Genomic DNA, 14,818 nt, shown 5'->3' on the forward strand with positions numbered 1-14,818 from the left:
TTATAAGAACTGTAATTCTCAATGAAAGGAAGTCTAAGAAGCAGTAGATATGTTATATGGGTGCTATTCCTATACTTCCCTTACTTACATTTCGTTTTTGCGTATTTTACTTTTGGCTTCAAACAGCTGAATATACAACATTTTTGGTCAAATTAAGCGAATTATAAGAACAACATTCAATTCAATGGCAGAACGATTTTTGCATATTCCCCCTGTAATTACCTGATTCCAGAGGTCTGTCCAGGCGTATCCCAAATGAGACGCCTAGACCTCTGGAATCAGCTTGCGCTCAAATCGTATTTTCTGTTGAGCATTGCAAACCTAACGAACAAATTTAGAAGCTGTTGACAATTTTAAAAAAATAACCCCCCAAAAATACAGCATCTCTCTCAGCCCAGCCAGGAGTTGTTCTCTAATTAAGAGCTGCGGCGCATGCGCAATAGCCACGTCTTCATTATGAAGCCGTTACCTGGCTGAGTGAGAGGAGAGCTGACGGTTCGACCCACGGAGAAAATGACATCGTTTAAACCGTTCATTTGGGAGACGCCTAGTTAAAAAAATGTTTGATATTAGACCGGAGAAACATCATCAAATTGAGGTTAACGTCGTTCTCGCAATGTAGGTGCTTTGCTTTTTCCGTGGGGACAACGTTGATAACGCGACAGCAAGCTAACTTAGCTAGCTACACGTCGCATGCGGTAATAAGGCGTAACTAGCAATGCTTCTAGCCAACTGTTGCTAACTTAGATTCATTTTTATCGTGAGCAGCTGTTGATGTTACGTTTTTAGTTTGCTAACTATGCATGGTGGTACTTTCCATTACAAACCTATGGTATTGCTAACGTTAACTAGCTAGTTTAGGATGTTTTTAGCAGCTCGCTAATGTTAGCTATTGACGGTTCGTTAGCTAGATGGCATCCAGTGCAGTTTTCTGAGTCCTACCTCTGCCCATCCCATGCAGTCACTTTTAGCATATTGTCTCATTTTACGACCCGACAAAAATTAACATGATTGTAGATCTCTAAGTTACATAACATAATTGACAATGAGATTATGATAAAGATGTGATTATTCAGCACCCTTCTTGCGGGGCACAAGTGGTATCGGGGTTAACTAGCCGTGGCTAACGTTAGGCGATGTAACTAAAGTTAATGTCATGACGCTCAGAGCCAAGCCACAACAAGCCATTCATGTAGCGTAGTTAGACGCCGAGTTAAGTTTGAATCGCTTTAATAACTTCACCCTCAACAAAAACGTGATCCTGTAACTGGTGGTGGTATAACCGAAATGACGTGATACATTGAATCAGTTCTATATGTAATTCTATGGAATATACTCAACATCAGTGTCTGTCTTTATTATCATGTTTTTTACGTGATGGGTCAATAACCAATCTGTAATACAGATCGTGTGAAAGGGTGAAGGCAAGCAGCATCATGATAACTTTCGGCAATGGGAAGGAATGTTTACAGTAGTTCAGGTGGATGCAGGGACCAGTTGGGATGCTTGGCTGTTTGGCTAATGGATAACATTTCATTTTCATTCACATTGATCCTGCTCAACCAAGCATGTAGGATTCTTGGGGAAATAGCCACAATGTAGACCCATAGTGAGAGGTGATGACAAATTAAATGCAGTAATTCACATTTTTTTGTCAGCAAATTACTTTTACTACATCTATATTCCCATAAGTATTTTTCCTTTTTTTTTAAATAGTTTATTGTGAAAGTGACATCTGGTTACCTAATATGGTCTCATTTCCTGTACTTCAGGCTTGACTTGTGGAATTACAACACATTCTGTGCAGGCACTTTTAGTGTATATAGTTCCTTCCTGCCTTGTTAGACTCGATTTGTCTGAACATGCAGGCAGAGGCTTGAAGTGTTAACAGTTCTTCTTGGTCAAATGCAACTGTGTTTATCTATCCTTTACAGCAACTTGTGCATGTCTACCTGGGAATGGGCTTATGAAACACCACATCGGTGAATCTATGGAATTGGAACTCTGAGAAAACAGAATTTTGCTGCTGTTTGATAAAAGCAAGTATTTAGCCTACATGTTATAGCACTTGAGACATCTCACCTTTTTGCTTTCTTCTCCCTACTCCTTATCCCTCCCCTGTCCAGTCTTAGTAGGTTGTAGCGTGCTGTGTCAGGGCCATGGCATTGAAGGACAAGCTGGAAGCGGTGCTGAACGTGGGGCTGCGTGTCCCCAGCATCATGCTGCTGGAGATACTCTACCGCTGGGATGTCAGCTCCTTCTTCCAGAAGATCCAGAGGAGCAGTCTCAACAACAACCCCCTCTTCCAGTACAAGTACCTGGCTCTCTACCTGCACTATGTAGGTCAGTATCTTGCGCGCACACACACCCCTCACCTTTTTCAGTGCTTACTGCAATTGGTCATGCCATTTCTGCAGCCCTTTAAGTTCTCATTTTATAGCAACTGTACATTTTTAAGCAGCACATTTTGACAAATGCACCCATATACTTACAAGAAATTTTTATTGGTTCATCTTATGATAAACTTATTTTAAACTGCCCCCCAAGGTAAATGTAATGCTTACTAATTAATTTAATGATGTTGTAAATGTCAGATTAGTTGTGAATTTCCTTGGCTACTACAGAAGTTTGCACTTTTTTGAGTGGCCATGAACTGTTAAAGGAGCAGTGCAGTTAATGTGATTTTCTAGATAGATGGCTCTTACACAAAATGGGAATGATCTATTCGAAGAAGAGAAAAATGCCTGGAATTTCAGCCAGTTCAGGAGGGATGGAGTTTTTGTCCCAGATCATAATGTCACAATCCAATCTTATTATAATAGGCCAATGAACATTCAGGGGTGTGTTTTAAATCAGCCAATCAGGGATGGAAATTCTTAATTTGTTCTTCTAACAGCCACACAATCAGACAGAGCATTTTGAAGGGTTAAAGAAGGCTCAGGGAAATGAATGATACAAAATATCTTTAAGTTATTTTCATTAAATTAAGTGATTTATTAGACATGCAGTGATTTTTTTTAAAAAGACTGCTTGGGAGCTTTTCACCTCAGAGTAGATGAACTCTCCAGTGACATTGTGAAGAATAAACTATCACATTCATAACAGACACTGTACACTACGATGATCATATCCAAACTATCAAACAGGCTTGCAGTATTAGCCAATAGTTCAGCACTACACCCAAAATAATCTATCGCTAGTGTGCCCTGACCAAGAAAAACACTGCAGTTGTAGCCTGTAACTAGGTCCCTGTTTTTCATGCTTGGTTCTCATCCATAGAATGTAATTTATGGAATACATTAATATAGTTTATGTTCAGCAGTTTTGAACCTACAAAGTCTTGAATTGTCTTGCTTTGTGTTTATAAATGTTTTCAGGTTCAAAGCTGAGACGGGATAAAATTAATGATACAAAGGATGACTGACATTGTTTGTCCTCAGAATTTGCATCATTGCTGTAATGTCTGCAATTTATACAGGTGACTTTTGTATTCATAATGGCACATTAACACAGACACACAATACTGCTAATTTTGGGCTCCCGAGTGGCACTGCATTTCAGTGCTAGAGGCGTCACTACAGACCCTGGTTTGATTCGAGGCTGTATCACAACCGGCTGTGATTGGGAGTCCCATAGGGCGGCGCACAATTGGCCCAGCGTCGTCCGGGTTTGGTCGGGGGTAGGCCGTCATTGTAAATAAGAGTTCTTAACTGACTTGCCTAGTTTAAAAAAACAAATCCAGTATGGCTATGCTCTGGTTGAGTGGGACTGGCCTTTTACTAAGAGCTCAGTGGAGGCAGGGCTTGACATCTCATATTACTTGTCTGGGGCAAGTCAGAATAACAATTGGATAAGCGGAATATAGATTGAAATCACAATATCAAACAATTACATCATCATTAGAGAAGTGTCCTCCAGATGCCAAGTGTTGCTCACCTCAGATTTCGGCCTGGACGGGCAGTCTTTCAATCACCTGCAGTCTCAAAATGCACTTTTACAATCAAAGCGCAGACCCGTGTGTCGCCACGTGTGCACATGTTGATATTCCTTGCTAGTTAGTAAGTTTATTTGACCAGTTATAGGTTACTTTTTGGTCAGAGAACTGAGTTTGTATGGTCATGACAATCCTGGACAAGTCATGGTATGTGAATCCTGAGTACAGTGCCTTCAGAAAGTATTCATACCCCTTATTCTATCATTTATTCCAGCCTAAATTCAAAATGGATCAAATTGATTTGTTTCTCACCCATCTACAAACAATATCCCATAATGACAGTGGCAAGTGTTTTTTTTTTTTTAGACATTTTTGCAAATGTATTGAAAATAAAATGGATATAATTTACTTAAGTATTAACACCCCTGAATCAAAACATGTTAGAATCACCTTTGGCAGTGATTACAGATGTGAGTGTTTCTGGGTTAAGAGCTTTGCACACCTGGATTATACAATATTTGCACAGTCTTTTTAAAATTCTTTAAGCTCTGTCAAGTTGGTGGTTGATCATTGCTAGAGACAGCCATTTTCGAGTCTTTCCATAGATTTTCAAGTACGTTTTAAGTTGAATATGTAACTAGGCCACTCGGACATTCAATTTCATCTTGGTATGCACCTCCAGTGTATATTTGGTCATGTGTTTTAGGTTATTGTCCTGCTGAAGGGTGAATTTGTGTTGGAAAGCAGACTGAACCAGGTTTTCCTCTAGGATTTAACTCATGCATAGCTCTATTCTGTTTCTTTTTATCCTAAACTCCCTAGTCCTTGCCGATGACAAGCATACCCATAACATGATGCAGTCACCACCTTGCTTTAAAATATGAAGTGGTGCTGTGTTGGATTGGTCCCAAACAACCATTTTATTCAGGACATGTTAATTTCTTTGCCACCTTTTTATTTTTTTCTATACAGGCTTCCTTGTCATTTAGGTTAGTATTGTGGCGTAATTACAATGTTGATCCATCTTCAGTTCTCACGGCCATTAAACTCAAACTACTTTAAAGTCACCATTGGCCTCATAGTGAAATCCCTGAGAGGTTTTCTTTCTTTCGGGCGACTGAGTTAGGAAGGACGCCTGTATCTTTGTAGTGACTTGGTGTATTGATACACCATCCAAAATGTAATTCAAATTTTATTGGTCACATATGTGTTAAGCACATGTTATTGCGAGTGTAGCGAAATGCTTTGTTTCTAGTTCCGACAGTGCAACAACCTCTAACAAGTAATATCGAACAATTTCACAACAAATACCTAATACAAACACATCTAAGTAAAGGACTGGAATTAAGAATATACATATATGGATGAGCAATGTCAGCGTGACAGACTAAGATACAGTAAACGCGAGATGAGTAATCCAATATATGTAAACATTAAAGTGACTAGTGTTCCATTTATTAAAGTGGCCAATGATATCAAGTCTGTGTATATAGGCAGCAGCCTCTAATGTGCTAGTGATGGCTCATTAACAGTCTGATGGCCTTGAGATAGAAGCTGTTTTTCAGTCTCTCGGTCCCCGCTTTGATGCACCTGCACTGACCCCGCTAGTGGTTAGAGCGTTGGGCCAGTAACAGAAACTTTGCTTGATCAAATCCCCTGCCTGACAAGGTACAAATCTGTCGTTTTGCCTGTGAGGAAGGCACTTAACCAATTGTTCCAGGGGGGGCCCGACTACCTGGATGTCAATTATGCCCCCCCCCCCTCCGGTACCTCTGATTCAGAGAGCTTGGGTTAAATATAGAAAGCAATTCTCAGTTGTAGGCATTCAGTTAAACAACTGACTAGGTATTCCCCTTTTGGATGATAGCGGGGTGAACAGGAAATGGCTCGTGTGGTGGTTGTTGTCCTTGATATTTTTGGCCTTCCTGTGACGTCGGCTGCTGTACGTGTAATTAACTTCCCCCATGCTTAAAGGGATATTACATGTTTACACATCTACCAATTGGTGCCCTTTGCGAGGCATTGGAAAAACTCCCTGGCCTTCGTGTTTTGAAATTCACTGCTCTACTAAGGGACCTTACAGATAATTGTATATGTGGGGTACAGAGATGTGGTAGTCGTTCAAAAATCATGTTTAACACTTTTATTGAACACAGTGAGTCCTTGCAACGTATTCTGTGACTTGTTAAGCACAGTGAACTGATTTAGGCTTTCCATAACAAAGGTGTTGAATAGTTGTTTTGTACTAGACATGTCATCTTAAAATGTATTACTTTGTAAATAGTTCTAAGAACATAATTCTACTTTTACGTTATGGAGTAGTGTGTGTGTGTGTAGGCCAGTGACAGTCAGTTTAATCCGTTTTAAATTCGGCTGTAACACAATGAAATGTGGGAATAGTAGCAGGGTGTTTGTGTGTATACTTTCTGAAGACACTGTATGTGCAGGTGGGCCTGAGGAGATTGAGAGATGGACTTTGCTGCAGCAGTTCGGCTAGTCTGTTTCATAGACTAACTACGTAGCCAATTCAAAACATATAGTGTACCCTGACTAGTTTTCACAGCATCTATTAATGTCATTGTCCTGTCCGATGTTCTAAACTTCTCTACCGGCACTCGCAAATTGATAAACAGGAGCATTATCGCCCTTCGAGTGCTTCATATTGGCAGTTGATGAAACAATCTGACACTGTTGGAAAACTGGGATTCCCTTCAATTCGTCATTGGCCATGTCATTCTGACAACATTAGCCAATCAGAATATTTCTAACATGATGTCAATAGATCTCCCCAGAAACTTGACTGAAGTTTGTAGATTAACTTGTTTTAGTTGCCTTTTTTGTGGGTGTGAAATGGTTTCGTTAAATCTAATGCTGTGTAAATGCTTGAGTTGAACATTACTAGTCACTTATCATTTTCCAAAGCTCTCCAGTAACCTCTTCATACACCACACAAAGGAGTGGTTTGTTTTTCCTCCTTATCTCTGGGCACGAAGCCAGACAGCTTTAATTCTTCTGTCTGTTTGGGTTCTAAAGCTCAGGTTAGAACAGGTTTTTGTTAGTTTTATGCTATAGGGGGGTAGAGCTAATTACCCCTTATTTCTCATGTAGGCTTACTTCCCTCTGAGGGGTAAAGCAGCTCTTTGTGTAGGTAGAATATATATATATATTTATTTATTTTTATATATTTATTTATTTTTATATATTTATTTTTATATATTTATTTGTATATATTTGTATATATTTGTATATATTTATACATTTGTATATATTTGTATATATTTATATATATTTGTATATTTATATTTTTATATATTTATTTATATATATATATATATATATATATTTTATATATTTATTTATATATATATTATATATTTATTTATATATATTTTATATATTTATTTATATATATTTATTTTTATATATTTATTTATATTTATTTTTATATATGATTAACTTGTAAATAATAAATATCCCGAGCATGGTCTTCCTTGAATCCTTCAATTACTCGAATAAACCTCTTGTTGCTGATAAATTAATTCTGCCTGATTCCTCAAACCAGTTTTCCTCGACACTTTGAGGTAGATTACTTTAGCCATTTTGATCCCTTATTTATTCAATTGGCCTAAAGACAAGTATTTGGTTCTAATGTTGCTGTAATTTTATAGGCCAACCATTCTCCATAAAAAGGGGCAGTGTTGTATTTTGAGACAGGCTTGAATATGCCTGAAAGCCAATAGGCAGAGAGTAGCTTATGTTTTTATTCTGTTCTTAATATATGATAATTTAATTGAAGTGGTTCCTTGCATCATTACAACCCATTTTCCAGTCACCCTTTTGGTCCATGCATGATGTTAGACTTTGTGGTTGAGACGAGTTACTTGAGCTTTCAGACAAACAAAATCAGTCCTATACGTGGCTGATGCTCGTGTTTCAGACCAGAACAGAAAGGCATGAGGTCATTAAAATTATAATTAATTAAACAGTGAAATGATGCCATAATTTAAAGCATGGCCTGACCTGAAACATCTGCAATTCTCTACAGCCACTTTTTTTTGTGTGTGTGTGTGTCGTCATGGTGAAACGTCTCGGTCACATTTTCCTCTCCTTCCATCTCCCGTAGAGCTTTTTTCCACCATCCAAGACAAGTATTTTAAAGGGATTTTCCGTGATGCTCGGCGAGAAATAAGTCAATCTGGTCACAGCACCTCTGCTATTCCAGTTGGTATATTTTTACCTTAATGTGCGAAGAGGATTTAACCAATGATACTGTTTTGTGGTTTGGCATAGTGATTTGTACTGTACAAGGCATGGAGGATCCCATTATCAGCACGTGTGTGTGCACAACAGTGTGAGCTATGGGGAGACGCTGGCAGCAAGGTTGGGTGTGTGACTCTTGTTTCGGCAGGCTAAAGGCTGTTGACTCACTTTGCTGGCCTAGCACCATGTTCTCTGTGTGTGGGCCTAGCACCATGTTCTCTGTGTGTGGGCCTAGCACCATGTTCTCTGTGTGTGGGCCTAGCACCATGTTCTCTGTGTGTGGGCCTAGCACCATGTTCTCTGTGTGTGGGCCTAGCACCATGTTCTCTGTGTGGGGGCCTAGCACCATGTTCTCTGTGTGTGGGCCTAGCACCATGTTCTCTGTGTGGGGCCTAGCACCATGTTCTCTGTGTGTGGGCCTAGCACCATGTTCTCTGTGTGTGGGCCTAGCACCATGTTCTCTGTGTGGGCCTAGCACCATGTTCTCTGTGTGTGGGCCTAGCACCATGTTCTCTGTGTGTGGGCCTAGCACCATGTTCTCTGTGTGGGGGCCTAGCACCATGTTCTCTGTGTGTGGGCCTAGCACCATGTTCTCTGTGTGGGCCTAGCACCATGTTCTCTGTGTGTGGGCCTAGCACCATGTTCTCTGTGTGGGGGCCTAGCACCATGTTCTCTGTGTGTGGGCCTAGCACCATGTTCTCTGTGTGTGGGCCTAGCACCATGTTCTCTGTGTGGGGGCCTAGCACCATGTTCTCTGTGTGTGGGCCTAGCACCATGTTCTCTGTGTGTGGGCCTAGCACCATGTTCTCTGTGTGTGGGCCTAGCACCATGTTCTCTGTGTGTGGGCCTAGCACCATGTTCTCTGTGTGGGGGCCTAGCACCATGTTCTCTGTGTGGGGGCCTAGCACCATGTTCTCTGTGTGGGGGCCTAGCACCATGTCCTCTGTGTTGGGGCCTAGCACCATGTCCTCTGTGTGGGGGTCTAGCACCATGTCCTCTGTGTGGGGCCTAGCACCATGTCCTCTGTGTGGGGCCTAGCACCATGTCCTCTGTGTGGGGGCCTAGCACCATGTCCTCTGTGTGGGGGCCTAGCACCATGTCCTCTGTGTGGGGGCCTAGCACCATGTTCTCTGTGTGGGGGCCTAGCACCATGTCCTCTGTGTGGGGGCCTAGCACCATGTCCTCTGTGTGGGGGCCTAGCACCATGTCTGTGTGGGGGCCTCGCACCATGTCCTCTGTGTGGGGGCCTAGCACCATGTCCTCTGTGTGGGGCCTAGCACCATGTCCTCTGTGTGGGGGCACCATGTCCTCTGTGTGGGGGCCTCGCACCATGTCCTCTGTGTGGGGGGCACCATGTCCTCTGTGTGGGGGCCTCGCACCATGTCCTCTGTGTGGGGGCCTCGCACCATGTCCTCTGTGTGGGGGCCTCGCACCATGTCCTCTGTGTGGGGGGCCTCGCACCATGTCCTCTGTGTGGGGGCCTCGCACCATGTCCTCTGTGTGGGGGCCTAGCACCATGTCCTCTGTGTGGGGGCCTAGCACCATGTCCTCTGTGTGGGGGCCTAGCACCATGTCCTCTGTGTGGGGGCCTAGCACCATGTCCTCTGTGTGGGGGCCTAGCACCATGTCCTCTGTGTGGGGGCCTAGCACCATGTCCTCTGTGTGGGGGCCTAGCACCATGTCCTCTGTGTGGGGGCCTAGCACCATGTCCTCTGTGTGGGGGCCTAGCACCATGTCCTCTGTGTGGGGGCCTAGCACCATGTCCTCTGTGTGGGGGCCTAGCACCATGTCCTCTGTGTGGGGGCCTAGCACCATGTCCTCTGTGTGGGGGCCTCGCACCATGTCCTCTGTGTGGGGGCCTCGCACCATGTCCTCTGTGTGGGGGCCTCGCACCATGTCCTCTGTGTGGGGGTCTCGCACCATGTCCTCTGTGTGGGGGCCTCGCACCATGTCCTCTGTGTGGGGGCCTCGCACCATGTCCTCTGTGTGGGGGCCTCGCACCATGTCCTCTGTGTGGGGGTCTCGCACCATGTCCTCTGTGTGGGGGTCTCGCACCATGTCCTCTGTGTGGGGGCCTCGCACCATGTCCTCTGTGTGGGGGCCTCGCACCATGTCCTCTGTGTGGGGGTCTAGCACCATGTCCTCTGTGTGGGGGCCTCGCACCATGTCCTCTGTGTGGGGGCCTCGCACCATGTCCTCTGTGTGGGGGCCTCGCACCATGTCCTCTGTGTGGGGGCCTCGCACCATGTCCTCTGTGTGGGGGCCTCGCACCATGTCTGTGTGGGGGACTCGCACCATGTCCTCTGTGGGGGACCATGTCCTCTGTGTGGGGGACTCGCACCATGTTCTCTGTGTGGGGGCCTCGCACCATGTCCTCTGTGTGGGGCCTCGCACCATGTCCTCTGTGTGGGGGCCTCGCACCATGTCCTCTGTGTGGGGGCCTCGCACCATGTCCTCTGTGTGGGGGCCTCGCACCATGTCCTCTGTGTGGGGGCCTCGCACCATGTCCTCTGTGTGGGGGCCTCGCACCATGTCCTCTGTGTGGGGGCCTCGCACCATGTCCTCTGTGTGGGGGACTAGCACCATGCAGGGAGTAGGACTGAGTGACGTCAAAGAAGCTGTTTTCTTCCCAGGGAGGAGAGTGGAGGAGGTACAGGCCATGATAACCAGCTTACAGACCATTAACACCATGTACTGCAGTCACTAGATAGATATGCTAATCATCAATGGGAATGACTGTTTTTCCTTACCTTTGTATTTTGTGTGTAAGCGCACACTTTCTATGACCTCGCCAGGGGTGTGTTTGGGGTCTTGGTGGTCTTGGCTGAAGATGGTGGATGAGACGATGAGCTTGGTATTTGCTGATGAACACACTTGGCAGCAGAACACCAGTTGACTGAACTGAACGTGTGTGTGTGTGTGTGTTGTCTGTCTTGGGGAGAGAGGGAGGGAGAAAATATATTCTTCTGTGTTTTTAGGTTTCACCTAATATTTTGAATCTGAGGACTTTTAGCACTGTAGCAGCCTGTCTACAACCCTTTAGCTTATGGGCAGGGAGCGCGTATCAGGGACTGCGTATTTGTACTGCCCCCACAGATGGTTCTATCACATCGGTCAACTCTTTGTCCTGTCTGCATGACTTTGCATAGCAAATTGCTGTGGATTAATGTCTCGTTAAACACAAGGATAAGTCCAAACTGCGTTAAAAAAAACAAAGATAATACAAAAAATTCAATCGGGATGGAGAAACGCTTTGTGTAAACCTAAACCAGATATAAAGTTTGCTGAGAAGATAATGGACCTAATATATTTAGACTAACAATCATCAAAATAGAAGCTAGACAGTGGGGTAATAGAACACTCCCTAACCAGTATAAGATCGTATGTTTAAGTTTAAAAAACACGTTAGCCAAAATATGAAATGGCTGCAGGAAATTTGCTTTAAAACCTCAACCTTTTAAAATACATGTTTTTAATTGCAGGAAGTTGGCGTAAATGCAAAAGATTCTCTACACCATGAAGATAAGGGACCTCTAAAATTGTCTCGAACTTTGCTGTACCTACAAGCCAACTGTGCCTCCTGCCACACCCCTGGTCACGCCCACCACCTAAACCCCTTTTTGAAACAGAAACCAAAACTCCAGCCCATGTTGCCTTGCCTAATGTAATGCAGACATAGGAATAGGATGTGCTCTGTTCATAACATACATGGCTGCTCCTGACCGATGGCCAGAAGGCTTCTTCTCTGTGCACAATTCAGATACTCGAGCCCGTCCTCACCCGCCACGGGCCGAGCTACATCACGAGGACCGTTATATTAGTTTTATATGAAATAATGTGACATATCCCCCTCCCCAGGCACAGGATAGGAAATTACCTTTTACAGTCAGTTTATCATTTATCTGTGAGCCTATTATATATTTACTTTTAGCAGAGGGTGTAATGTTATATTCTACTAATCAAAAATATAAACGCAACAATTTCAAAGATTTCACTGAGTTACAGTTCATTAGGCCCTAGTCTATGGATTTCACATGACTGGAAATGCAGATATGCATCTGTTGGTCACCGATACCTTTTTACATAAAAGGGGAGTGTGGATAAAGTCAGGCTCTGGTGTGACACCAGTCGGGCTCCTTCGCATAGAGTTGATCAGGCGGTTGGATGTGGCCCGTGGAATGTTGTCCCACTCCTCTTCAATGGCTGTGTGAAGTTGCCTGATATTGGCGGAAACTGGAACACACTGTCTTACACATCGATCCAGCAAAGGGTCTGAATACTTACGTATGTTTTTAAAAAACTTGCAAATATGTCTAAACCTGTTGCTTTGTCAGTATTTGTTATTTATTGTGTGTAGATTAGGGGGGAGGGGGGACAATTTTAACACATTTTAGAATAAGGCCGTAACGTAACAAAATGTGGGGAAAGTCAACGGGTCTGAATGTGTATGTATGTGTATACATATTTTTCAATATTGCAATAATATTTTTGCACTAGTTGGCTGTACCTGCACCAACACTCCAGTATTTTTCCTTCTGTAGCTTGTTCTCCATCTTTTTAAATCGGGAGCCAATATGTTTTCAGCACTTTTATTACCATGACTGATCAAAACCTGTTTTCTCATGTGTCTCTCTGGTCCCTCTGCAGCAGACGTATAGTGAGCAATATGTTTGCAACATCGAATCGCAATACAATCACAGTATGGAATCGCACTCTGCACACTGAATCGCACTCTGCACACGGAAATCGCACTCTGCACACGGAAATCGCACTCTGCACACGGAAATCGGAATCGCACACTATAATAATCACACACTATACACACAGAATCACACTATACATACAGAATCACATATCGTATCGGCACTATAGTATTGTGATCATATCGTGAGGTCCCTGGTAATTCCCAGCCCTATTACTGCAACTCTGAGTCCAGAGCAGGAGCCTCTCCAACCAAAGCCCCCCACACAATGTTAAACACTGACTTGTATTCAGCACTGAAGGAAGGCATCACTAACTGAACATGGGCTCTGTAAAGCCAGAGCTTGTTCTGTTACCCCATCGACTTCCAATGAAGGTTGTATTTGGGTTATGGATTCGTTCACGGCATTACGTCAGCAGTGCTTACCCTCTCCTGTCGTCCCTTCACATGTCTCTGTTTCCTGCTCTGTGACAGTTTTGACTGAGCAGCCAGATGAGCCTATTGACAGCAGTGACTTGTCTGGTTGGGCTGGCTGGCAGAATATAGCTCTAACTCTCAGGATTATATAAGCGGGATCCGCTCACCGCTACAGCCTGAGGGGGGAGAAGGGAGGGAGAATTAAGCTGCCCCTCTCTAATCTCCCGTCCCCGTCACCCTGGCTTTCACAGTGAGGCTGGCTTATCCTGCCTGACCGGGCCACTCGCACGCGCACACTAGTGGCTGGGTTCACCAACAAACATTGACTCCAGTCAGCGCCCGTGGCGATCTGAGAGAGGATCACCATCATTTTGATTCTCATGGGAGGTAGAATCATGAACGGTGAGCTCAAAGTATTGGAACAGTGACAGTGTTGTTTTGGCTCTGTACTCCAGCACTTGATACAATGACTGAGGTTAAAGTGCAGACTGTCAGCTTACATTTAAGGGTATTTTCATCCATATTGGGAATTATTTCACTTTTTGGTACACAGTCAGTCCATTTTAAGGGACAAAAAAATATTAGGACTAATTCACTTGTATTAATGTAGTGAAAAGTTCAGCTTTTTGTCACGTTCATACTGGGCAGTGGTTACATTCAGCTTGTGTCTTTTTGTCACGTTCATACTGGGCAGTGGTTACATCAAGCTTGTATCTTTTTGTCACGTTCATACTGGGCAGTGGTTACATTCAGCTTGTGTCTTTTTGTCACGTTCATACTGGGCAGTGGTTACATCAAGCTTGTGTCTTTTGTCACGTTCATACTGGGCAGTCTTGTGTCTTTTTGTCACGTTCATACTGGGCAGTGGTTACATCAAGCTTGTGTCTTTTTGTCACGTTCATACTGGGCAGTGGTTACACCAAGCTTGTGTCTTTTGTCACGTTCATACTGGGCAGTGGTTACACCAAGCTTGTGTCTTTTGTCACGTTCATACTGGGCAGTGGTTACATTCAGCTTGTGTCTTTTTGTCACGTTCATACTGGGCAGTGGTTACACCAAGCTTGTGTCTTTTGTCACGTTCATACTGGGCAGTGGTTACACCAAGCTTGTGTCTTTTGTCACGTTCATACTGGGCAGTGGTTACATTCAGCTTGTGTCTTTTGTCACGTTCATACTGGGCAGTGGTTACATCAAGCTTGTGTCTTTTTGTCACGTTCATACTGGGCAGCTTGTGTCTTTTTGTCACGTTCATACTGGGCAGTGGTTACATCAAGCTTGTGTCTTTTTGTCACGTTCATACTGGGCAGTGGTTACATCAAGCTTGTGTCTTTTTGTCACGTTCATACTGGGCAGTGGTTACATCAAGCTTGTGTCTTTTTGTCACGTTCATACTGGGCAGTGGTTACATCAAGCTTGTGTCTTTTTGTCACGTTCATACTGGGCAGTGGTTACATCAAGCTTGTGTCTTTTTGTCACGTTCATACTGGGCAGTGGTTACATCAAGC

General features: G+C 43.8%; 1 protein-coding gene across 5 annotated transcripts in view; it reads left to right on the forward strand.

Annotated features, from left to right (window-relative positions):
• The first annotated feature begins 441 nt into the window (after positions 1-441).
• Positions 442-14,818, forward strand: part of LOC118389799 (RING finger protein 145-like) — a 31,559-nt gene continuing 17,182 nt past the window's right edge. For 3 of the 5 annotated variants that reach the window (XR_008147226.1, XR_008147227.1, XM_035779656.2), the window contains exons 1-2: positions 443-618; positions 2,127-2,343. Coding sequence is in view for 3 of the 5 variants with exons in the window: in XM_035779656.2 (XP_035635549.1) it covers positions 2,160-2,343 (184 nt within the window). In the remaining 2 variants the exon portion in view is untranslated. Of the gene's footprint in view, positions 699-2,126; positions 2,344-14,818 lie in introns of all 5 variants that reach the window. The other 2 variants (XM_035779657.2, XM_052529436.1) reach the window with 2 other exon arrangements.

Source organism: Oncorhynchus keta, chromosome 11 (assembly GCF_023373465.1).
Source record: "Oncorhynchus keta strain PuntledgeMale-10-30-2019 chromosome 11, Oket_V2, whole genome shotgun sequence".
Taxonomy (NCBI): Eukaryota; Metazoa; Chordata; class Actinopteri; order Salmoniformes; family Salmonidae; genus Oncorhynchus; species Oncorhynchus keta.